The following is a 23,940-nucleotide window of genomic DNA, read 5'->3' on the forward strand; positions in this document are numbered from 1 at the left end:
ACTGTAGGTGGCCTCCGCACCACTCGCCCATCTCCCACCCACCTGTCCAGGTGGAGTTTCTGGGCCAGGGTCCGCCAGTCAGCTCCCCGGCTACAGGGGGGGTCCAGGCTGGAAATGATCTTCTGCCGAATGAGGAAGGGGATCTTGAAGGCACTGGGGCCCACCAGGGCTGGGACCCCCCCTTCACTCTCCAGAGCCAGCAGCTCAGTAAACCTCGTGTCCTGGGGTGTGAGGGGTGGAGGCGACTGTTAGAACTTCCCCTGGGCCCGGACCCACTGCCACCTCCCGCTGGGGGAGCTCCCAGACCACCCCAGGGCACGGGGAGGCCTGGGCACTGGCACTTCCTGGGCATCCCCCCATGTGCCAAGGCCCTGCTCACTGGGTCTCAGCGGCATAGCGACCTGCCCACAGTGACACAGACAGTGAGAGAGGAGCCTTCTGGCCTCGGTCCTCTCTCTCCCACCTGCAAGTCACTCTGCCCAGCCTCTGCCGACCACTCAGAACTTGCACACCGCTCTCCCTGCCCTCATCCTCCCTGCTCAGTTCCCCTCATCGCTGCCTGCCGAACACGCTCATCCTTGGGGCCCAGGACAAAGTCCCTCCTCAGGGAAGCCCTGCAGGGTCCCCCTAGCCAACTTGGTCTCCCCTCCTGCTGCTCCCACATACTCTTCCACTCCCCTCTCCACATCCTCCCTGGGAGGCCGGGAGGAAGCTGACAAAGGGTTTCTGGGAGGAGCTGGGCTTGGCGACGGGTGGGAACATTTCTGAGGGTTGGTGGCCGGAGCACATGGCGGCAGTGCTGCAGCCCCCGCCACCCACCTTGGTGATGTTGAAGTTGATGTTGAAGCTCTGCCCATCACCTTCCACCTGCCACACCCACACCTTGCAGGCCAGGTCGCTGGTGCTGGGGCTGGCGCGCTCCAGGGTGAAGGTGCAGTGCAGGTACTGCTGCGCGCCGCTCCAGATGTGGTAGAAGGGGATCTCCTGGGGGCGGAGCGGAGGCATCAGCTGTGCCCAGCTCCAGCCCCTGCAGCACTGGCCATGAGCCTGGCCCTCACCTGGTAGCTGACGAGGAGCTTGCTCTTCCACAGGGAGCTGGGCATGTCGTGGATGGACAGGCGCAGGTTGTGGTAGCTGTCCTTGAAGTGCAGGACTCGCGGCTCCTGGATCAGCTGCCCCCCCAGCTGCTTCTCCAGCTGTACCACCTCCTGCAGTGCACCGGGGGAGGGGGTCAGCTGGGCTCCTCCCCACTGCCCCGGCAGGGGGGCTGCACCAAGGCCAGGCTGTCAGCCCACCGGGCCAGGTGCAGCCTCTGGTGCTGGGCGTGAGGGGCGGGCGGTACCTTGAGTGCGTCACGCGTGTCGTGCAGGCAGTAGGCGCGGATGCTGTACTCGAGGGAGGTGCAGGCCAGGGGGGCGAACAGCAGCAGCTTGAGGCGCTTGGCTGCGGCCACACTAAGGGCCTCTCCCACCAGGGCGAAGCGGCCCAGCTGCTCGGTGAAGACGAAGCAGGCGCCGGCCTCCAGCTGGCAGTAGTAGAGGTGGGAGGGCGCCTCCTCGCCCAGGTGCAGCACATCCTGCGGGTGGGCCCGGGGGGTTGGCTCTGCCCAGCCTCGAAGCCCTTGGGCCACTGCAGCTCTGAGAAGTGGCCAGAGACTGGGCAGGGCCACCCGGCCGCGGAGGGCCCGGCCCACATTCCCCTCTGGAGCCAGGGCTTGGGGGCTGCTCCCCGCTCACCTCCCAGCTGCCTTCGCAGGACTGCTTTTTGAGGCGCAGGCTCCAGCTGTCGGGGCTGGGCTCCCCGCAGTGGTCCATGGTGAGGATGACGGGCCGGGTGAGCAGGACTCCGGGGGGCCCGCAGCTAACGATGGGACTCAGCAGGGTCTGACAGCCGGCTAGGGGCAACCTCAAGTGGGGAAATGCGGGTGGGGAGGGAGAGGCGTCAGTGGCGTCCTGGGAACCCAGGGCCGGGCTGGGCAGAGGGCAGGGCGGCGAGGCCCCAGGGCGGGGGCTGCAGGGCCAGGTGGAGCTTAGGCGCAACTCTTCCCCCGCCAGCCCAGACCAGGCGCGAGCGTGGGTGGCCACAGGGCACCCGGTGAGTGAGGGCGGCAAGCAGGCCCCTCCCAGCCCCGGCAGCAGGGCCCGCACCCACACCTCACGTCCTCTGGCTTGTGCAGCGTGAGGTAGACCTCGTAGATCTTCCCTCGGGGTATGGCGTCCGGGGGGATTAGGAGGCTGATTCCTGCAACAGAGCAGGAGGGCGGGGGCTCGCCTGCCGCACAGCCGCCCACCAGCAGGCAGCCCCCTCACAAGCCTCCCTGTGAGGACTGACCCGTGCCAGCCTGGCCTGGGGACAGAGGTGATGTAAGGACAGCCATGCTGTCCAGCCACGCTCACAGGCATGACACTGAGTCGAGGGACCCCAAGAGCAGCTGAGGAAACCCAGGTGGGAAAGGCATGCCTAGTCAGACCAGGCACAGAAAACTCTGGAACAGAAGGTGTCAGGTACGCTGTACCTGCCTCCCCTGTCATCCGACAGGCACTGGGTGGGACCAGGGCGTCTCCTGCCTAAAACCTGCCCCGCCTCCGGGCTGCAGCCGGCTCCCAGGCCTGACTCTCGAGGCCTCTTGGTCTCTGCCCCAACACCTGTCCCAGCAGCCGCTGCGCAGTCTGCGCTGGCACCGCGGCCTGAGCCCCTCGCCGCCCTGGCCTGCTCAGGCTCCTCCCCTCTCCATTGGCCCCCGCCACCTCTGCAAACTAGCCCCTCCCTGCCACTGTCACTGTCCCTGCAGGTGGCTGGGTCTTGAATAACTGCGTGGCTTTGCAGCCCTGCTTGGCCAGGAGGCCGCTGCACGGACACCCTCCTGAAGGGCTGATCCGCTCCGGCCCCAGCGTCCGCCGAGAGGGGAGCGGGTGGGCGCGGATGGGGAGGTGGCCGGCTAGGCCGTGGCAAGGACCGGGCTGGGGAGTCACGCTAGGGGTGGTGAGCGGTGGCCTTGCCCCAGACAGGGAGCCCTCACATCAGACGCCCTCCCGGCCCAGGACAGGGCAGTGGAGGAACGCCATGGCTTCATCCCCCCAAGCCCTAGAGCAGAGTGGGCAACGGAGGGGGCTGGGCTGGAGCATCACTGCCTCACAGGAACCCAAGCCCAGGAAGGGGGGGGGCCGACCGCATATTTACAGCAGCCCATACTGCCCCTTGGTACGCGCTGGGGTGTCGGTGACAATCCCAGACATCCTCACACGCGTGCTTTCCATGAGGGAGGTACACGCCCTCCCGGACCCCTTCCGTGGATAATGCCGGCACTCAGGAGGGCGGGAGGAAAGGACGGACCCTGCCCTCGTGAAGCTTCGGGCCCAGAGTGGAGAAGGACAAGTAGACCTCAGTAGAGGGTGCGGGAGGAGAGGTAGCCCACCCACCCTGCCCAGCAGGCAGAGGGCCGACAGATGCTGTCATCCTAATGGCCCCACGAGGGGGCCATCACCATCCCATGTACAAGGGGACCTGAGGAGTAGAGAGCAAGAGCTGTCGGGAGGAGACCCAAAGGAGGAGTCGCCCCTGCGCCCATGGGAGGGCCGCACGGTGCGTCTGGGCGCTGAGGGCCCAGGGTGGCTGCTGCGTGCAGAGGTGCATGCGGGAGGGAAGAGGCCACAGCGCCTGGCCAGCGGGGGACGGGACCTCTTGCCTTGTCAAGTGGGCTTTGCAGGGGGCAGCAGAGAGGCCCGGAAGGGGCTGGGGGAGGAGAGGGGCAGGATCAATTCTGGCATCGCTCAGTGGCGGTGGGAGCTGGGGCCAGGTAGAGGGTGTGGACCGCGGCTGGACCGGCGGGCAGGGCAGGAGGGGGAGCTGTGGAGGGGGGAGGGCACGCGAGACTTGCTGGGGGGCAAGTGAGTAAGAGCAGGCGGTCAGGGTGACCCCAGTTTCTGGCTGGAGCGTGGCGGCGGTGCTGTCCTGGGCCGTGGGGGAGGTGGGGGAGGTGCGTTGCAGGCACCGGGAGTCTGCGGTGCCGTGAGGCATCCAGACGCAGCTGCCCGGCAGGCGCTGGGTGTGCAGCTCTATAGCCGCGGGCGGGGCACAGAGGAGCGGGGGTTCTCTGCACAGGCTCCGCAGCGAAAGCCGTGGAGTGGCGAGGCTGCTCCAGGACAAGGCGCCGAGGAGCTCTGAGCAACAGCCACGCGGGAGCCGGAGCGGGGGCGGCCAGCAGCAAGAGGCTGCGTTTGTCGGGAGACATCCACAGACAGGGTCTGCGGATTCTCTCGCGCGGCATCTCGGGACCCCGTCAGAGGGTTTCTGTGCAGTGGTGGGTGGGAGCCATGACGCAGTGGGGACTCCGCGGCCCTCTGCTCAGGCCTGCGTTGTCTGTGTCCTCTGTGGCCTCCCGCTCGTCTGCAGGCTACTTGGGGCCAGTCTTCCCCACCTCTGGGCCCAGGCCCGGCAAGCAGCCGGCACACGCAGGCTGTGCGTGTGAATGAGGGGACAGCACTCATGTGCCCACAGGCAGCAGCGGGGAGGACACTCTGGCTAGGCCCCCAGTGCAGCCACCACGGGACTCTCTCCAGAACTCTATCCCCTTTCCTCACCGGTCAGGCTCACCGCTCGGGGAGGCTGGGGGCACAGGAGCAACATCTGGGCTGTCCCACCCTCCTCCAGGAGGGAAACGGAGGCTTATCTTGCCTCTCAGGGCTCCCTGGGGCACACGAGGGTCCTTCCCACCTGTATTAGGGATCATCAGCCGGCCCCCGAGGAAGTTGAAGGTCCCATAGGCCATGTTGCTGGTGCCTCGGGGCAGGGAGCGGAAGTAGTTCTGGGTGGAGAGGCGGGAGACGAAGTCCTCAGCCTCGGAGGTGGGTGAGCCGTGGTGCAGTGTGTGGCGGCCACCACCCAGCGGGCTGAGCAGGTGCCCGTTGGTGAGCTGGAACTTGGGGCTGGGCCCGTCCTGCCGGGGACACAGACTGCCCTGGTAGGTGGTGGTGGTGGTGCTGAGGTCTGGCTGGATGGTGAGCAGATGAGGGTTGTCTGCAGGATGAAGGAGGACTCAGGGAGCCGCCCTTGGCGTGGGCGCCCGTGCAGGAGTGCAGGGGCAGGGCCACCTCACCTGCTTTGCTGGGCTTGATGCTGACGGGCTGGAAGCCTGAGGTGAGAATGGACGAGTCGGCCACGTCCGAGTCCAGCCCCTCCTTCTTCCGGCAGTACACAAGGACAAGGACAAGCAGCAGCAGGACAAGGCACACAGCCACGGCGATGAGGCCCACATAGAGGGCCACGTCCTCGGGGCCAGATGCAGCTGCGGGAGACAGCGTGGCCTTGGGAGGGGCAGGGGTGTAGGAGGCTGGAGAGGAGAGGTCAGTGGTCTGCACCCCAGGAGAACGAGTCTCCACTCCCGGGGCATCGGCATCAGCTGGGCAGGGGCGCTGCAGCAGGGAGTGTTTGGTCAGCACGGAGCACACCAGCCCTGCATGCGCACCACTCTGCCGTGCGGCTCTCAGCAAGTCACAGCCCTCGCAGGCTCGGGATTCAGGCTGAGGCTGCTGCCAGGAGAACGGAGGAAGAGCTACTTCCCCAGCCTGCCTGCTACCTGCTCTTCTGGGGGCCAGGGCACCGGGACTGGGCTGAGCTCCTGGGACGTGCTTCCAGGTCAGTCCCTAGGCCAGGAGCGGCAATTCCAGGGCCCTCCTCCTTGTCTGCCTCCCCCAGGCCTGGGGCAGGCCCAGGAGGGAGTGATTGCCTGCCTGGAGGAAGCTCTATTGATTTTAGAAGGGTCTTGCATAATGGAAGAAATGTCCATCAGAAAGGAATTGACACAGATAATTAGGTTTTTAATTGAAAGAATGGGGGAGGGTGTGTTCTAGAGAAAAAAAAACCCAACAGAGATCTTTAATTGTTAGTTATGGCCTTGTAATTAACAGGGCTCACAAGCGGGTGTCCCCACAGGACCCGTGTGTGCGCTGGGGAACGGGGCAGGCGCGAAGTGTGGGGAGGTGTCGGGTGGTGCGTGTCCCGGGAGGCAGTGGGCGCATGCGCAGGCGTGTTAGGGCTGAGGAGGATCCCCGGGGGCCCTGAGCCTGGAGAAGGTGCAGCCCGGGGCAGGGGAGTGACTCCCTTGGCCACCACCGCCACAGGGTTGGGCAGGGCCAGTCCCGGCACACAGAGGGCACGGGGTGCAGAGGACTCACTGTGCACACAGAGGTCGCTGGTGCAGTTGCGGGTGTCCAGGTCGGAGCCCTGGCACTCCTCGCCCCCGTTGCGGGGTGCCGGGTCAGAGCACTCGCGGCTCCGCCAGTGGGTGCAGTCGAGCCCACAGGCTGACCACTTGCTCCACGGACTCCAGCTGCCGTCCACTAGACAGAGACAGACACGGGCAGAGAGGAGACGGAGCGGTCAGCCGCGAGAGCCCCCCAGGCGGTGTGGCCCTGCTGGGCGTCCAGACCAGGCAGGGCGAGCTGGCCTGGACCTGGGTGCACGCCTGCTAGTGTGCAGCTGGCCTTGATGGCACGTGCTAATGACAGGGAGGCGCAGATGACGCCAGGGGCTGCTTGGCTGTCTCCACACCAGGGGCCGTCCTGGCCTGGGGCAGCGGGTCTCTGGCACGGGGGGCTCTGCAGCCCCAGGCTGAGCCCTCGCCCTGTCCTCAGACTGTGCCACAGGCCCTCTGACTCAGACTCTGTGCTGAGCCCTGACTCCGACCACACACTGCACCCCGATTCCCGCCTCAGATAGAGCTGGCCCTGCGTGGCGGGCAGTGGGATGGAGCCATGGGGGGGCAGGCTGGTGGGCGCGATGGAGCCAGGGCACGGAGATGGCGTGGTGAGGAACGATGCGGGAGGCGGCGGCCGCTGGTACCTGGGCACAGGGTGGCGCAGGCTGTTTTCTGTACATTCTGCCCCTCACAGAAGGCGCCCCCGTTGAGAGGCGCCGGGTTGGTGCAGCTTCGGCTCCGTTTCTGCCAGCCGCGCCCACAGCTGGCGCTGCAGACAGACCACTCGGTCCACGTCGACCACCCACCGTTCACTGGCCGGACAGAGAAGGACCCGGGTCAGGGAGCGGGGGCGTCCTCAGCCACGCTGGCCCAGGGGACAGGGCGTGAGGGCAGAGGGGCTGTGAGCTGGACACAGTGGGTGGTGGCTGAGCTGGGAGGGGGGCCCTGGGGGAGGCTGTGCTCTCCTGCTGGCCCCTGGGGCCCGGCAGCACCTGCTCCACAGCTGCGGGCACTCAGGGCAGCCAGGCCAGGCCCAGCCTCTCACAGGGCGACTCCCACACCCCCTCCGCCTGCCGTTGGGGGCGCCCGGGACTGCTTGGCCTCTACTTCCCACCCAGATACTCAGGAGCAGGGGGTGGTCTGTCACTTGTCCTAGATTCCCCTCCTGTTCCCTCATCTCCTTCTGCACAGTGCCCCCTGGCCACAGAGGACCACCAACCTGTCCCACCCCCTTGCCCAGGTGTGCTCCTGGGCTCCCCAGCAGCCATGGCGAGCCCTGTGCTTGTCCTTCCCGGTCGGGCCAGGGTCTGCTCCATCTGGCCCTGGCTCCTCGGCCTCTCCCCACCCCACCAGCCACGCTTCGCAGCCCTGTGGCACCTCAGTGCCTCTCCCCGTGACTGGGGAGCCTCTCCACCCCGCCAGTGCCCGGGGCCCACCGTAGACGATGACAGCAGCAGAGGCGCTGCGGCGACGTGCCACGATGTTCTTGGCCACGCAGGTGTAGTTGGCCGTGTCGGCCAGGCGGGCCTGTCGCACCACCAGGCTGTGCTCCCGTGTGATGTACACGTTGGGGTCCAAGGTCGGGTCCACTGGGTCCTCGTTCCGGAGCCACTCCACCTGGGAAGGGAGTGTGCCACTGTACTGCCAGCCCACGCTGGCCTGCCCCGAGTGGGGAGTGGTCCCCGAGGGGGACCTGGGGGTGCTGGGCAGGCAGGACCAGGATCTGGGAGCCCTGCCCACCTGTGGAATGCGTCCTGAAGCCCCTTCTCACCTCAGCCGGAGGGCTACCCTCTGGTGGGCGGCAGGGCAGCACGATGCCCTGCTCCAGGGACACTTCCTTGGCTAGTGGCTCCTGCTCGAAGTTCTTGCGCAAATCTGGAAGAGGAACAGGAATGTCCTCCCGCCTGAGTGCCTCACACCAGCTCATCTTGGCCTGCTCTGTCCCTCAGTCCTGCAGGGGTCATGACCCACGGCACTGGACGAAGTGACAAGGGCCCAGGGGTGCAGGGGATGGCTGGGCTGTGTCCACAGGTACTTCCTCCACCCATCAAGGCAGGGCTATGAGGCTTCTGGCTGGACACCCTCCTCCAGAAAGCCTGCTGCCCCTCTCCTGGTGGTGCCCTGAGCCGCCCCACCCCCAGGGGCCCGGGCCTGGACTCACAGGCGATGCGGATATAGGCCTTCTGACTCTTGGTAGTGCCCGAGGAGCTCCACGCCACACACTGGCACCAGTATTCCTCCAGCCCAAATACCTTCTCCACCTGCTGCCTTGAGACATTGATTCGGACTTCCATGGCCGGCAGCCCTGGGGGCAGGAGGGGCAGGTAGCCAGGGCCCCAGGGCCCCTCTGAGCCTCCCTGATGTGTGGGGTCCCTGCACCACCCTCGGCCACTCTCTCTGCTTGGCAGGAGAGTGGACTTTGGGGGCAATCCTCAGCCTGGAGAGAGCTCTGGGGTGGCAAAGAGGGTGTAAATTTCTATCTCCTGAAGGTTGGAGTGGGGTTTTGTAGAACTTCCATTAATTACACTTTGTTGCTAGAGACCTGATTCCCCAGGGTCACTTGCAGAAATGTCCCTAAAGGGGCTGCTGATAGAGCTTTGAGCCACAGGGTCGGCCTCCAAAGATTCCAGGGAGAAGAGGTGGGGCACAGACGGAGCTCCAGGGCCTTTCTGGGTGAAAGAGGGTGAGGAAGGCTCTGGTCCACCTCTCTGGAGGGTTAGCAGGTAGATCCTGACATGTGATAATATAATAACAGTCATTAACAATATAATTACAGCGATTATGCAGTATGATAATAGACCCTGGGGACTAGTAAGGGTTTCCCACATGCCAGGCTGTTATCTTACTCAGTCCCCTCCCCTGGGCAGTATTGTTCCCACCTGTGAGTGAGGGAAGAGGTGCCCAGGGCTGTCTGACTCCACAGTGTGCCAGGGGCTGTGTGGTGACCCGCTGGGGAGGAACTTTGGAAGAGGGAGAGGGGACAGCCAGCAACGGGGATGTGGCCAGTGATTGGGAGTCCTGGACTCGTCTGCCCAAATCGGGTGGGCTGGGGGACTCTGCAGGCTGGACTCCCTGCCCGCCTTCTGCCAATCCCAGCCCCAGAGACCCGTGTGTCCGAGGCCCAGGCCCTTCTGACAGCCAGAAGCGGGAGGCCACCCTCCTCCCACCCCAGGAGTGAGAAAAGACTGTTTGTTTCCAATTTCTCCTCCTCCTGACCCCAATTTCCCTCGGGTCATTGGCTTATCAGAAAGAGGGAGAGAGGCCGCTGCCAACGTGTTTCCATTGTTAAGGGCAAAATTCAGTTAGGGGCTGCATTGCGGGAGGACCAGCAAGCCCAGCTGAGCTGCAGGCTGGGCGGCCGTTTTCCCTCTTAATTTCTCTAACATGTCTTTCCCTGACCTCTTCCCAGACCCGCACAAGTCTCTGGCTTCTCACACTGGGTCCCCACGTTTTTCCACTGCTCGCTTCTGCCCTGGCCAGTTCACACAGCAGATGGTGGGGTCACCTCTGGCAGAGATCACTATAGCCGGGCCACTTCCCTCTGTCCCAGCACTGCCAGCCCCTGTGCTCTCCGGCATCCGATGTGCACGCTCTCTGGGGGTAGGGTAGGGGCCCCGGGCACCAGCCACCTGTCAAGCACATCGAGTTTTAGGGCATCTGACAAGCAGTCATGGGTGGGACGGGGCCCTTCACCCTCTTCCTCCTCTTTGCCCCTGGGGTTAGGGATAGGAGACCTCTGGAATATTCTGAACTGGGTACTTTTTCTCCCCCGGGTGGACGGATCTAGATAGCTCCTCCAAGCCCATGGTTTGTCCTCCCTCAGGAACCTCACACATCACCCAGGCGGCTTTAAGTGCTCCCTTTCTCTCCCTTTGTTCTCCCTCCCCTTCTGTCCTGCCACCTCCTCTCCTCCCTCCCGCTGCCATGAATGAGGGCCAAGTTTGGCCTCGAGGTCCCAGCTCCCGACGGTGCCTTGGCAAAGGATGCCCTTGAGCCCCGAGCTCCGGGAGGGCCATGGGCTGAGGTGGGGGACCCAGGTCTTCAATGTGCAGGGCTGTGGCCTCCTCTCTTGCACGTCACTAAGCAGCCTGGCTCCTGGGAGCAGTGTCAGGGTACAGCCGTGTCTCTGCCCACCCTGTAATCTGAGCAGGTGCCCCCCCTTGAGGAGGGACATGGAGGAAGGAGGAGGGAGCCCAGGCAGGCTGTCCGGGGCTGTGTGTACGCGTGTGAGCTGCCAAGTGTCTCTGGGAGGTGGGCATTGGCTGCGGGCTCCCAGGCCAGGCTGGGACTTAGGTTCTCACCTTCTCAGCAATCTGCTTCTAGTAACCAATCAGTTTGTTTAACACAAAATAAATTATACCCCCAGAATGGACTCCAGTGCTTGGTTTTGCAAATTTCAGGCTTTTATAGCATTAGCAGGTTCAGGTTCTAGATTTTCAGGCTTTGGCCCCCTTCCCCAGGCCTTCTGGACGAGGACTGAGGGCAGGTGAGTGGGAGATGGGCATTCTCTCCTGGGGCGTCCACCCGGCAGCCCCAGCCCCACACAAATGGGCAGGGCAGCAGATCTGGGTGGACCTCCCACCCTGTTATACCTGCCTGGCCACACAATGTGTCTGGCCCAAGGTCTTTGGTCTGTGCACGCTCACGGCACCACCACTGTGGTATCTGCTTGTAGGTAAGTAAGGGAGGTCTTCCTCCTTGCCTCAAAGCACTCAGTGGCTTTGGGCTGAGAAATTGATGAGATCAATGAAATTGCAGATGTTCCGGCCACAGGAGGCCTAAGGGTGAACGCTCAGGGCAGGAGAGCGTCTGGCGGTTACAGGTGCCACGTGCCCCAAGCTCTGCCTCTCTGCCTGGCTGGAACAGAACAAGCCACGGGAGCCTGTCAGCGAGGTTTGGGGTCTCTCAGTGTGTACATGCTAGCCTGGAGTCTTCTAGAAGGTCATAGGACAGGTCCTCAAGGCTGCAGGAAAGCAGCTCTCTGGCTGCAGCTTCCCCTTCACCTGTCTGTCCTTTCCCTGGGGGACCTGCCGCAGCAGTTTGAGAACTTATGCCGCAAAGTGGTCCTGGGCCCCAGGCGTGGGGTGGGGAGAAAAGAAAGGCCTCGTTCTGGGCTCCAGCACCTTCAAGGATGCTCTTCTCAGCCCCATTTCACAGATGAAGAAACTAAGCCCAGGGAGGGGAGAGGCCTTGCCTGAGGCTCTGTAGAAGACCCTCCCCCCAGGACAACCTGGGCCCTGCCCTGCTCGGCTTCCCTGCCAGGTCAGGTGAGAGAGCAAAGGCCCCTGGGGCTCCTCTGCTGGGCTGAGCTGGCACTTCAGGGGACACCAGCCCCTGTTGATCTGGTAGGGAAGGATGGGGTATGACTTTGTAGACCCAGAAGACCTGGTTGAGCCCTTTTGGGGCAAGTACAAGTCAGAGCCAAGGCCTCGACCTCATCTGTAAAATGACAGGCAAGTTCTGGGGACTAAATCACAAACTGCCTAAATTCAGGGCTCTTCAGCGTGAATGCAGATTATCGCCAGAGCTTCCGAATGGCTCTCCCTGGCCAGGATCTCGCCCTGCTCCAGCCTCCCTCTGCCCAGCACGCGCCTCCCATGGTGCAAGTCTGAGTGTAGCCTTCTCTGGCGTCACAGCCTCTGATGGCCCTGGTAGCAGCCCCCTGGCCACTGCTGCCCAGCCCCAGGCCCACTGTCCCACCCCAAACCTGGCCACCCTGTGCTGCTCTGTGCATCTGTGCTGCCCTCCCACCAGCCTGGGAAACGCTCCTTCCAGGTAGTGTTAAGACCTGAGCTTGGTTGTCACTTCTCCCCTGGCAATCCTTCCTGGGCCACCCCCTGCCCCTCCTACCTGGCAGCACAGGCTGCCCCTCTGGCCCGAGGTCCCCTGCCTGCCCTTGGCATCGGTGTGAGTCCTGGGTGCTGCCGGCCTGTCCCCAGCTGCACCATGACTCCAGCCTCACGGTGGTGGCCTGTGTGTCCCACATGGGCTGTACCCCCAGGGGGTTTGTGCTGTGTGTCTAGGCTGGTTGAGGCCTTGGTGGGGGCTAAATCCGGGGGCTCCTTGTGTGGGGGCTGCTCCCCGCAGCCACGGAGGGGAGGCAATGAGCGGGATTAGTGGGCAGGACAGGAGAGGCTGCTGGCAGCTCCTGCCTCCCTCTCCACCACCTGCTCTTGGGAAGCGGTAGGACCCATGCAAGGGCTCTCTGCCCGCGTCCCCACTGCCCACCTGCTGCCTGAGGCCGGGATGGGGTGTCCCATGGAAGGGGGCCTTCTGGGTCTGTCCTCTGGCCCTGGGCCCTGCCTGTACCCCTCAGCCGAGTCTCATATGTCCCCTCTCCTCGGTGTCTCTGGGTCTGCTCCTCCCCTCAGCGCCCACACTGGCCCCTCAGTGTCACTCACAGCTCTGGCCATGTCACTCTGCAGCTTGAAATCCCTAAGACAGTGATATCGCTTCAGTCCCTCGCACAGCCCACACTCAGTCCGACCCCTGGCCAGCACGCTGGCCTTCTGCCTCCAAGCCTTTGCTCGAGGCTGTCCCCTGCCTGGGGTTCCTCCTCCCTCTTCTCTCCCTGACCAAGGCTTGTGCGTCACCTCCCCCGGGGAGCCTCTCAGGGTGCCCCGGGCAGCCTCATCCTGCTGTCCTCTTGCTGAGGGCTCCGCCGGCTGTCGCCGCTCTGCGGGAGCTCGGGGAGCATGTGAGTGAGCGCGTGGACGGACGGATGGATGCGCAGAGAGACAGCCACTGAACGTGAGGTCTGCGGGCTCCGTGGCAACCTGGCACCCACTACCTGCCCACCCCTTTCTTTGCTGGCACCTCTGGCCAGGCTGCCCCCAGCCCACCCAACCCACACCCAGAGGCAGCTGTGGGGACCTGCCCCTCTTGCCACCTCTTGCTGTGAGACCCTGGGGCACTTTTTTGGAAGGGGGCTTCCCTCTTCTTCCCCCACCAAACTGGGGGTGGGTGGGCCTCCTGAGGAAGGCCTCGGTGTATACACACGGGGTCCCAGGTGTGGGAATCCTGCCTTGCCTGGGGACACGGGGTGGTGGGCACAGAGCTGGGTCCATCTTGCTCATGAATGTGCTGCCCAGGGTGACCGCAGGCCCCTCTGGGCCGACTGAGACCCACGTCCCCCAGGCTGCTCCTGCCCGGCCCCGGCCCGGCTCACCGCTGCTGCCATCGGTGCTGCGCTCGATCACGTGGTCCACCTGGCGCACCCACTCCCCGTTGCACTTGAAGAAGATCTGCGTGGCGGGCGTGGCCTTGCACACCAGCAGCACCGGCTTGTTCTTGACGATGTACACGTCCCCGGGCTCCACCAAGAAGTGGGGAAGCAGGTCGGGGTTGGCGCCAGGCACCGGGTTGGCCACTGTGGCACTCTGCTGGGCACCTGCAGCAGGGCAGAGGGGAAGCTGAGCAGGCCCTCCCTGCTGGGGGTTGGGGCCGACGGGAGGGGAGTGAGTCCAGGCCCTTCCACGTCCCAGCTGGGCGACCCTAGCGCTGAACGCCCCGAGCCCCGGTGGACGGGGACTGGGGCGGAAGTCCCAGCACTTAGGAAGCCTCCCTCAGGCGGCAGCTGTGCACGCTCCGGATCACCCTGGGGGAAGTTCAAGGCTCCGTCCAGGCAGAGGTGGGAAGGGCTCTGGCCACGGCTGCTTCCTGCTGCCCGGCCCGGCCCCACGCCGTCAGTGCTCAGAGATCCGTGCTGGGTGGGCGCAGGCAGGGTGGAGCCAGGAGAGTCTGAGGGGCCTGAGCCCCCGCCACTCCTTCAAGGAGACCTGAATATGGGTTTCTTTCTAATTTTAGCTGAAATCCACAACCATCCCACAAGTCATTCGTTGCTAATTACACAGGTAATTGGCTCTGAGGCACTGGTGGAGATAAAACGCCCAGAGCAGTCGGACCCTCGGCCCAACTGGCAGGACCCTGAGGGGGCGGGGTGGGTGGGAGTGGGGGCACCCTCAGCTCCCGCCCTCCCAGCTGCCCACCACACAGGCCCCCTGCACAAGGAATGGGGCCTCCGGGCACAGAGACGGGAGAAACCTCTCTGGGTCTCCAGCCCCATTCCGCTTCTCCTTAGAGGTGCCCTTGGGGAGTTACGGCCTTGTCGCCTGTGAAATGGAGTTCACATCTGCCCCACGGGGGAGTCCAAAACCCGCCAGGGGCTTCAGATGGGAGGCCTGGCTCCTCGAGTCTGCACCCAGCCCTCGGGAGAGCTCCCCTTCCAGGGTGGAAGCCCACCGCCACCCCGAGGCTGTTGATGGGTGCCTGGTCCTTTAGGGCAGGCAGGGGGTGGTGAGCTGGCGACGCCTGCGGGAGGCCGAGGGCCCGGTGTGACTTCAGCAAGTCCACCTGCCCCAGCCTGTTTGCTCACCTGCAAAAAGGGGAGACGGTGCCCAGTTCTTAGGGTTGTCACGAGCGTGAAACGGAAAAGCCCGTGGCACCTCGCACAGCACTCAGTGACTTAACTGCTGTCCCTCCTGCGGTTCTGCACTCGCAATGGCAGAGGGTCACAGCTCTCTCGGCTCAGTAGGCCCCATAGCAACCTCTTCGGGGGTGAGGGCGGTAAGGAAACTGAGGCACAGAGCTGGCAGGTGCCTTGCCTTAGGGATGGCAGGGGGAAGGCCGGCCAGGCTGAGGGGGCAGCAGCTGTGCCGTTGGGGGGAGGGCGTTTCTGACACAGCAGGGGAGTGTCTGCCAGCAGCGGGCGGGCGGCCTCCTCCCGGCACCTGCCTCTCCTTTACCTGCCGCTGCCCGGCCTCCCTGCCCCTTCTCCTGCCACCCCATCCGACTCTGGCCTCTCCCCAGTGTGTCTTTCTCCCGCTCGCGACCTTCCTTGGGCAGCGGCCCCCTGCATGTTCCTGCAGCTCTGTAACAGATGCCAGGCCTCCATTCGTAAGTGGCATCACCCTTGCAGTTGAGAAAATGCAGGCCCCCCAGACCCACTCCACCCTGAACCACCTCCACGGGGCCTGCCAGTGCCCTCCGAGGGTCTGTCGCAGGCTCAGGAAGGGGGGGTGCAGGCAGGGGGAGGAGCCTTCTGGACACCTCACAGGCGGAGTCCCAGGGCCCCCAGCTCCCAGGTGGACTCACCAAGTGTCCGCGGGGCAGCCTCACCGCCCCTGTGCTCATCACTCACAGGGCCACCTGCCTGCCCTGACCCAGGCCGGACTCAGGGAGCGCAGCGCTGAGACGGCTGTCTGGGGTGTCCGGCCGGGGCAGGCCCCCCAAGGTCTGGAGGACGAATGTCGTCTGGGGAGGCTGGGAAGGGAGGGCTCTGGAGTTTGGGTGTGGGGTGGGCGCTGATAGGCCCAGTGGCCTCTCTAGACACACACTGGACACTCCACAGTCCCTGGGTGGACTGGGAGTGGGAATGCCAGCCAAGCTTGACCCCGGAGCAGGGCCCTGTAAGGGGAGTGGGGTGGGGGCAGGCGTCACTGAGAGCCCCCAGTGACAGGTTCTGGGCCTGCCTGTGCCATGTCCCTTAATGGGCAGAGGCTCAATGCCATGGCGTGAGCCTGCCCCTTGGGTCGGGGGCTGGGTGGGTGGGCCCAGCTGGGGCGTGGGGGCGGGGAGCGGTGCACGGCCCCAGCCTCCCTGTTGGTCAGCAGCCAGGTGCTGCTCGCGTCAGCCGCCCGCTGAACCTGGCACAATCCCTCATGTCTGCATTTAACTGCTGATGAAAAATAAATGTGCTGTGACCAATAAGGGACATAGCTCACTTCTCCAGGGCCTCCATCACGCAATGTGGTATGGCCTTCCCCTACCCCCGGGGGAAGCATTTTTCGGGTGTACCCAGGAGGCACCCTGTAGGCTGCAGCTATGCCCTCTAGCAAGGACACTCTAAGGCCACGGGTGGGGGTAAATTTACCCTGCTAGATGTCCTCTAGGGGCTACTGGAAGCTGCCTGACAGTCAGAGCTGGTTTCCCTGCCTCTGGCCCCCAGAGCTCATGATGTGACCTCCACCCGTGTGGTCAGCACCCGAGATCTGCCTGCCCCAACTCTGCATCCCAGTTAGCCTCTTGCCTGAATTAAGGCACAGCGTGGGCCTCGGATCTCTCCCCTCCACGTCGCAGGTGGCTAGAGTGAACTTGCTTTCTCTTTTCCACGAATCCTGTACTTGGTTACCAAAGACAACACCAAGCAGTGCATGCTCAGAGCCAAATGACCTATGATCCTTTGAACAAGGCACAAGAGCTCTCTAGTTTGCCACAGTCCCCACCACTCCCTATTGCTTCACCCTGGATCTCCTTCTATTTCCACTGTCTGCGTGGCTCCTGTGAGTGTTTCAGGATGGGGCTAAGTGCCTTTGGCTAGCACTGCCGAGCCTTCCGTTCTGGCCCCAGTCAACTCTCCAGCCCTCCTGCATGGAAGCACCCACGGAGCCCTCCTAGGCTCTAACTTCCCACCTCTAGGTCTGTCTGAAACGCCTTCCTCCTTGGCCAGCACTTTCTGTCCTTTTCTCCAGGGCCTAGCTCCAAGGCCACTTCCCCTGGAAAGAGGGCTCCCTTCTCTCCCTCTTCCAGAAAACCACACGTGCCATCTCACCCTCTCTAGGCCCTCACTGGTGCTACAGCTCATCTCACAGGAGAAGCGAGCGGGTGGCTGAGGCTTCTGTCCCCACCCCAGACTGTCCGTCCCTGTCCCTGCCCTCCAGCTCAAGGCTGCTTAGTGCAGGACTGGGGTGGGATGCTTATCGCTGCTGCCTGCGGGGCTTGAGTGACAGGTGTGGCAAGCACTCTGCCAGGGCAGAACGCACCGTCACTGGGAAGTGCAGACAGCGCTGTGCAGAAGGCTCAGGCCTTGAAGTGGGAGCCCCACGTGCAGGGTGCCCTGGGCTGGCCAGACGGCCCCTGCCTCTCTCAGGAGGGCACTGGCTGCCCAGGTCAGCCAAGTCAGCCTGCCGGGTGCAGCCCTCGCCAGGCCCACCCCAGCGTCTTCTCAGGGACAGCGAGGAGTTGGGGCACATGTGTGCACGCAGGGAGGCTGGGGTCCAAATGGGGTGGCAGCTATAAAAAGGAAGGGAAACTGGTCAGGCGCGGTGGCTCACGCCTGTCATCCTAGCACTCTGGGAGGCCGAGGCGGGAGGATCGCTTGAGATCAGGAGTTCGAGACCAGCCTGAGCAAGAGTGAAACCCCGTCTCTACTAAAAATAGAAAAAATTAGCCAGGCATGGTGGCATGCCCTTATAGTCCCAGCTACTCGGGAGGCTGAGGCAGGAGGATCGCCTAAGCCCAGGAGTTTGAGGCTGCTGTGAGCTAGGCTGATGTCACGGCACTCTAGCCGGGGCAGAGCCAGACTCTGTCTCAAAAAAAAAAAAAAAAAAAAAACAAGGAAGGGAAACAGATGAGGCCCCAGGGCCTGCGGCTAAAGGAGACAAGAGACCCCTGGGTAGGGATCCTTGGCCAGAGCTGAGGCTGGACAGATGCCACCCTCTCCCATGACTGAAGTGTATTCCTTCAACCGACAAATACTACTTGAGTGCCTGCTGTGTGCCAGAAGCTGTTCTGGGCGCTGGGACGCAGCAGCAAGCAAACAACATAGGCTCTGCTCCCAGCGCTTGCATTCGGGCTGGGACACAAAGCAAAACACAGTCCAAGGATTTCTGGTATTGATGAGTGTTAGGAAGCAGGTAGGAGGGCGATGTTTCAGAAAGGGTGTGAGTGAGAGAGCTCTAGAGGGGGTGGGCTCAGGGAAGGGACATCCGGGCGGCACCCTGAACGTCAAGGCCAGGCTGCAGGGAGTTCTGGGCAAAGGGAACAGCAGAGGCCCCATGGCCGGAAGCAGCCAGGTGTGCTGCGGGACAGCCAAGAGGCCAGGGCCAGGGGGTGAGGGGCGACTCAGGGACCGGCCTCAGGGCCTTGAGTGTCAAGTGAGGAGCTGGGATTTCACTGCAAGGGCCGCAGGAAGCCTTCGGGGTGGGGACAGGGGAGTTGTGAGCTCTCTGCGCATGAGGAATGGGAGGCTGCTGAGGGTGTCCAGCAGTGTGGACTCTGGTGGACCTGCCCCACCTGGTCCACCTGGGAAATGCCAGCAAAGGTGTCGCCTCCTCCAAGAGGCCTTCCTGGATCCATGCTCTGTCATTTTTCAGAGCACTTGCCCTGTCCCCTGAGCCTCCCTCTGAGGTACGTGCCACATTCAGGACCACTGCCTTCTTTGTTAGACCATGAACTTCCTTGGGGCAGGAGCTCAGGGCTGGCCTGGATGTTGACAGAGTGTTTGTTGAGTGACTCAATGACCAGTCCTTCTTCTCCCTAGAATTTCAGAAGATCTGCCCAAGGGTGGCCCCTTCCCTCTTGGTCTGTGGGAAGATCCACAGAGAGGTCAGAGTGGGAGCAGGCAGAGTGGTGGGCAGGGAGAAGGTCCCTGGCTCCAGGCTGCCCCCAGCCACACCCTGATATGTGCTACTTTCCCAGGCTAAGCCTCCCTTTCCTCACCTGCAGTCTGGGAGGGTAAGACCTGCCTGTGTAACTCAGAGCAGGGTGGGTGTGAAAATGCTTTCAAATGTTTTATTTTTAAAAGCACCACAAAAATATGAGGTGTGATTAATCAAGCTATTAATGAACTCGTACTTACTGAGAGAGGCCTCCATCCCTCGGAGCAGGGTAGGGGTGGGGGCAGGGTGTCACCTGGCCTCACTCAGCGTCGGTAAGCGCTAGAGCAGCCAGCGCTCTCGCCAGCCCCGCCTGCCACGGCCCCCTGCGTCCTTCCCTCCGCCCCCGACAGCCCGGGCGGTGGGCGCCTGCAGCCCCAAGCTCGGTGTGCAGTTGAGGAACAGCGGCAAGGGGCAGGCGGCAAGCCCCTTTTCCTACTTCCCTGAGAACTGTTCTGGATTTGAAAAGGGCTACAGGAGGGGCTGGGGCACAGCAGCCCAATGCTGTCCCCCTTCACCCCTGGCGCCTGTGCTCCTAGGCTGCCTGGGGGGGTCCCATAGCACCCCTCCATGGAGGTCTGCACCCAGGAGGCCCACTGGGGCCTGGCGTCCCAGCTCCACAGGTGACATGGATGCCCAGGCAGGAGGAGAGTGACACAGGGCTCTGTGCCACATCCTTGGGCTGCATGTGAGGGACTGGCCTGGAGGGACTCCCTCTGCATGGGCAGCATCTTGGCTATTTGCAGTTCCTCAAAGTCTTTTTGCACATTCTGTTCCAGGCTCTGCCTCCCTCCCACTCTGCCTAACAGTGCCTGATTTTCCTCCACGAATGCCTCCCCCAGCTCCTACGACACTCAGGCCGCACGGTCCAGGGGGTGACCCCATCTCTGGCCCCACAGGCGGGTACACTCCCCTCCCCACCCCTCTGGCTCGCTCTGCTCAGCACACTGAACAGAGGGATTCCAGGGCCTTGGGTCGGGCTGTTGGGGAGAGAAGCTCTCCCTCTGCTGGGCTTGGAGCCCTGGGCACATGCAGGGCCACCCACAGGGGAGGGCCAGTCCTGCAGGCCACGTAGGCCTGGGGAGGAGGAGTGTAAAGGGGTCGTTCAGGAAGAATGCAGACGGCGGTAAGGCGGGGAGGCCGGCCCCTCTGGTGGCATTTGAGGCCTGCGACTGTGCCGGCCTGGAAGGCATAGGAAGCACTGGGTTCCCAGCCACATTAGCCGATAAATTCCTTTTTCATCTGGAGCCAGTTGGAGTTAGCATCCTTTCATCCCCTTGATCCACTTGCCCACCTGCTGTCTGCCTGGGTGAGTGCTACTCATCCTTCAGGGCCTGCTCCAACACCCGCCTCCGGGAAGCCTTCCCTGACCCCAGATGCAGCTGGCCACACCTGCTCTGAGCTCCCACAGCCCCCGACTGAACTCGCCGCGGCCCCTGGAACATCATATTGTCAGCATTTATGAGTCTGTCTGCCAGGTAAACCGTCAGTGCCCTGAGGGCAGAGACAAAGTATCAACATCCCCACCTGTCCCCAGAGCCTGGTCAGGGTCTGACACACAGCCAGTGCCCAGAGCGTGTCTGTGGACTGAATGGTGTACATTGTTCCTGGGAACAGGACAAGGAAGGGCTGGAAGTAGAGGACACAAACTCAAGCCTGGCCAGGAGCCAGCTCTGCTCACCTTCCCACAGATCAACGAATCAGTTGATTCAATGGGAAGGGAACTGCCTTCCTCAAAGGCCGGGGCTGGACCCTGGGGGTGGCAGGCAGGCAGTGAGCCACCAGGCACAGTGGGGGGCAGAGGACACACAGACGTGCAGGGGAACGGGACTCTCACTCTCCTGCCATCTGCATCCTGCCCCCAGATGGCTGCGTGCGTGAGTTATTATTTGTAAACACAGACAATTCTGTGATGAGGGCACTTCACCAGGAGGCTCTGATAAGCAGGGACACATTCTGTACTGACTGTCAGAGGCAGAGGGAGTCCCTGGCCTGGTAGGCGGTGGAAACTGGAAGTCCGGTGACCTGGGTTGGAATCCCAGACCCCCCAAACCCCACCTGAGACTACAGGTCTGGGGTGCACATGGGCACACTGAGAGACAGGCACGCATCTGCCAGGATCTGAGGGGGTGTGCTCGGGCCGGCAGCAAGCTGGGTGCACGCCCCAGCATTCTTTCAAAGGCAGAACGGAACAAACCTCTGCACTGCCTGCCGGCTGCTTCCCAGACCTTATTTGACCCTGCTTCAGACTTCTGTGCAAACCACCTGTTTCTAGAGCCTCATCTTCCTCATCTGTGACATGGACAACTAGTGCTGACCCTGCCAAGGATGAGGTGGGGCCAGGAGTACAACCTGTCTTCACCTACACCCGATGCCCTGTCTCCCTGGAGGTCACTCCCAATGGCACAGGGCTCCCTGGAAGGGAGGGACAGGCCTGAGTCCAGGCCCACGCCAGCGTGTGCTGGGTGAACGAGGGTGGGCACACAGGCTGGCAGTCCCGCTGGGAGGATAGAGGTGACCAGCATGGGGTGACAGCCCCTCGGAAGGGAGGGCTGCTCCCCTGACCTACACTCACACATGCATGCGCAGTGCTCCAGTTTCCATGGTAACTGTGCACGAAGGTGTCACAGAAGCAGCAGCCACCTCCCCAAGATCAGAGGAAAGTCACCCTCTTCCCCAGTGGCTCCAGGGGCCTGGTCACAAGGACAGACACAGGCCTCACAGGAGGACATGCAGACGGGCTGAACCACGATGAACAAAGTGGGCAGGGCAGGGATGGCACCACTGCCCCGCTCGGAGGACAGCCACCCTGAGCGGGAGCGCAGCCGTCCCTTGCCCGCCAGCCGCAGCGGACCAGGCCGGTCACCGGGCAGCTGCACACAGCTTCCTTCCACTGCCTCTGGCTTCGCACACAAGCAACGTGGGCTCAGGACCTGCCTAAGGCCGTGCAGCCCACAAAGGGCAGACGGGCTCTGGCCAAACAGTCGGGGCCAATGTCTGTCCGCCCACCAGGGCCCCTCCTCTGTTTCTCAGCTGTCCCTGTGCGTCCCCCCCGCAGGGCCTTTGCACTTGCTCTTCCCGCCGCCTGCAGCTTGCTGCCCCTGATCCTCTGCAGCCGCCCCTCTCGGCCCCCAGGTCAGCTGCAGCGTCACCTCCTCTGAGAGACACCCCCACTGGCCGCCGTGTCTGAGGAGCCCTTCCCAGCCCCCACCCTGTCACAGTCTGTTTTCTTCACAGCACCTGCCGCCACCTGAAGCCACCCTGTTTGTGGGCTCCTTTGCTCTTCCCTAAAGTGCGTGTGGACACCAGAGGCCACACCTGTCTTGTCTGCTGCCGTGGTCCCGGCACCGGCACAGGGCCTGGCACGGGGTCGGGGGAGCTTGACCAACCTGCGCTGAATGCAGATCGGGCAACCATGGTCTTCCGGCACTTGGTGAGACACCTCTGCCATCGCTGAGTCCCCAAACCCCCCAGCAGAGAGGACTTAGCAAGTACAGGGGCGGTGCTGTGATGGGGAACAGGCTCCCAGGGGCACCCAGCGCCCCGTTCCTGCCGAGGGGCCTTGCCTCCGGCCAGAGAAATGGTTAATACAGCTGAGGTCTAAATAAGCATTTGATTAACAAACGATAAAATAGCTATTGTGTCCCTGAATTAAGCTGTAATTGTGGCTGATAATTGGCTGGTTAGAATTTAATAAGCTGCAATTAAATAGAATGCAATCCACGGTGATTATGTGGTCGCACGGCCCAGGGAGAACTGGGGAAGGAAGGGTTTTTCCCGCTTCGGGATCTTTTGCTGGTGCACCGTGCTGCCGTGGGCGTGTCTCTGGTTTTGGTGGTGGGGTGTGTGTGACTGTGGACTCCTCCACCTCTCACCTGGCAGGTTGAGCAACACGGGCTCTGAGCCCCACCAGGGCCTGTGGAGGCCCCCGCTGAAAGAAACATAAAGAATTCTTGGCACAGCTCCCGGCAAGGTGACAGGCCAAGGGAGGGTGGCCAGGAGGGTGCTGGGAACAAGAGGGCGGCAGGTGGGCAGGGCAGAGTCCTCCTGTCTTCCTAAGAGGAAACGGGGTCAGAGAGGCTTAGGACTTGCTCAAGGACACAGCGATCTGTGGCAGCGCTGGGCCAGGCTGTCGATTGCCCATGCATCCAGGGTAACCCACCTGGCCCGTGGGCCGGAGGATGACCGCCCTCCCCGCTGAGCCAGCTCCCGAGGGACCCCTCCCCATCCCATCCGTGTCCTTCACCGGTGCACACAGGCGCAGTGAGAATGGTGCAGCTGTTCCACAAATGCACCCTAGCACAGCCCCTACCCCCCAGCCAGGCAGAAAGTCAGCTGCCCGACTAGGGCACGGATTGTAACTGCGACCTCTGTGAGTAGCATGTTCCTTCCTTCCCTCCCTCCCTCGTGCTTCCATCCCCTTCTCCCGAGTGCCCCCTGCACCCCTTGCTTGGGGGGTGGGGTGCACAGAGCTCCCTGGTGGCCCCCCCACCCCCAAGTGTGGCCCCTGGCAGGTCCACAGGGATGATGGACGGCATTGCCTATAAGCCGTTTATGATCTCATCAGCATTTTTACAATGTTGCTGGCAATTAATTTAATTAAAGACCCTGTCCTGGATATGGTGGCATTTCATATCTCACCGGTTTAATGCGAGCCCGGCTGAGCCTGGGCCAGGGGCTGTCCAGGAGTGGCAGCAGCTTGGGGTGAGCAGGGTGGAGACCGGAGCCCAGACATGAGGGAGATCACCGCCCACACCCGCAGCCACCACACACACATGTACACACACGTGCACACCATCACCGCAATGCCAACAATGGCTAACTTTACATGGATTTTCTTATTTAACCCTCACAATAATTCTAGGAGGCAAAGAACTGTTTTTAACCTCCAACTTACAGGTGAGGAAACTGAGGCAGAGGCAAAGTAAATAGTGAGCGATGGATTCCTACCCAGGCGGCTGGCTTCACAAGGCCCCATGCTCATAAACAGGGCACATGCATTCAGTAAATACTTGCTGAATACAATGTGCCAGGCATGGTGCTCGGCACTGGCCAATATGGCAGTGCCCAAGATGGACTTGCATCCCTGCCCGATGGAGTGGTTGAGGGTCCCCGACCCCACTGGGAAATCCTGGGCGCACAGCCTCCCAGAGCCAGGCTTCGTCACCAGGTCCTCTGGCATTCATGGGCACATACCCCACTGCCCACTGTCCTCAGGGCTAAGTCTGGCCAGGATGGTGTCTCTGCGGCCACAGGTCACTAGCCAACCTGTGACTCCCCTTCTCATCAGCTGAGCCCACCTGGACCCCTCCTCATACAGAGACCCCCCCAGGAAAACCCTGTCACCCGGTGACAGATCCAGCTCCTGCC

The 23,940-nt window shown here is 62.8% G+C and overlaps 1 protein-coding gene across 1 annotated transcript in view; it reads right to left on the reverse strand.

The window, feature by feature from the left end:
- UNC5A (unc-5 netrin receptor A) overlaps nt 1–23,940 on the reverse strand; it is a 58,566-nt gene that overhangs the window by 1,236 nt on the left and 33,390 nt on the right. The window contains exons 2-14 of the mRNA XM_045530620.1: nt 13,365–13,586; nt 8,358–8,501; nt 7,968–8,071; nt 7,633–7,813; nt 6,174–6,338; nt 5,096–5,284; nt 4,714–5,016; nt 2,154–2,241; nt 1,737–1,905; nt 1,343–1,576; nt 1,059–1,208; nt 820–984; nt 43–221 (exon numbers count right to left, since the gene is read on the reverse strand). Of these exons, the coding sequence (XP_045386576.1) occupies nt 43–221; nt 820–984; nt 1,059–1,208; nt 1,343–1,576; nt 1,737–1,905; nt 2,154–2,241; nt 4,714–5,016; nt 5,096–5,284; nt 6,174–6,338; nt 7,633–7,813; nt 7,968–8,071; nt 8,358–8,501; nt 13,365–13,586 (2,293 nt within the window). The remainder of the gene's footprint in view (nt 1–42; nt 222–819; nt 985–1,058; nt 1,209–1,342; nt 1,577–1,736; nt 1,906–2,153; nt 2,242–4,713; nt 5,017–5,095; nt 5,285–6,173; nt 6,339–7,632; nt 7,814–7,967; nt 8,072–8,357; nt 8,502–13,364; nt 13,587–23,940) is intronic.

The sequence above is a fragment of the Lemur catta genome, chromosome 18, assembly GCF_020740605.2.
Source record: "Lemur catta isolate mLemCat1 chromosome 18, mLemCat1.pri, whole genome shotgun sequence".
Classification (NCBI taxonomy): Eukaryota; Metazoa; Chordata; class Mammalia; order Primates; family Lemuridae; genus Lemur; species Lemur catta.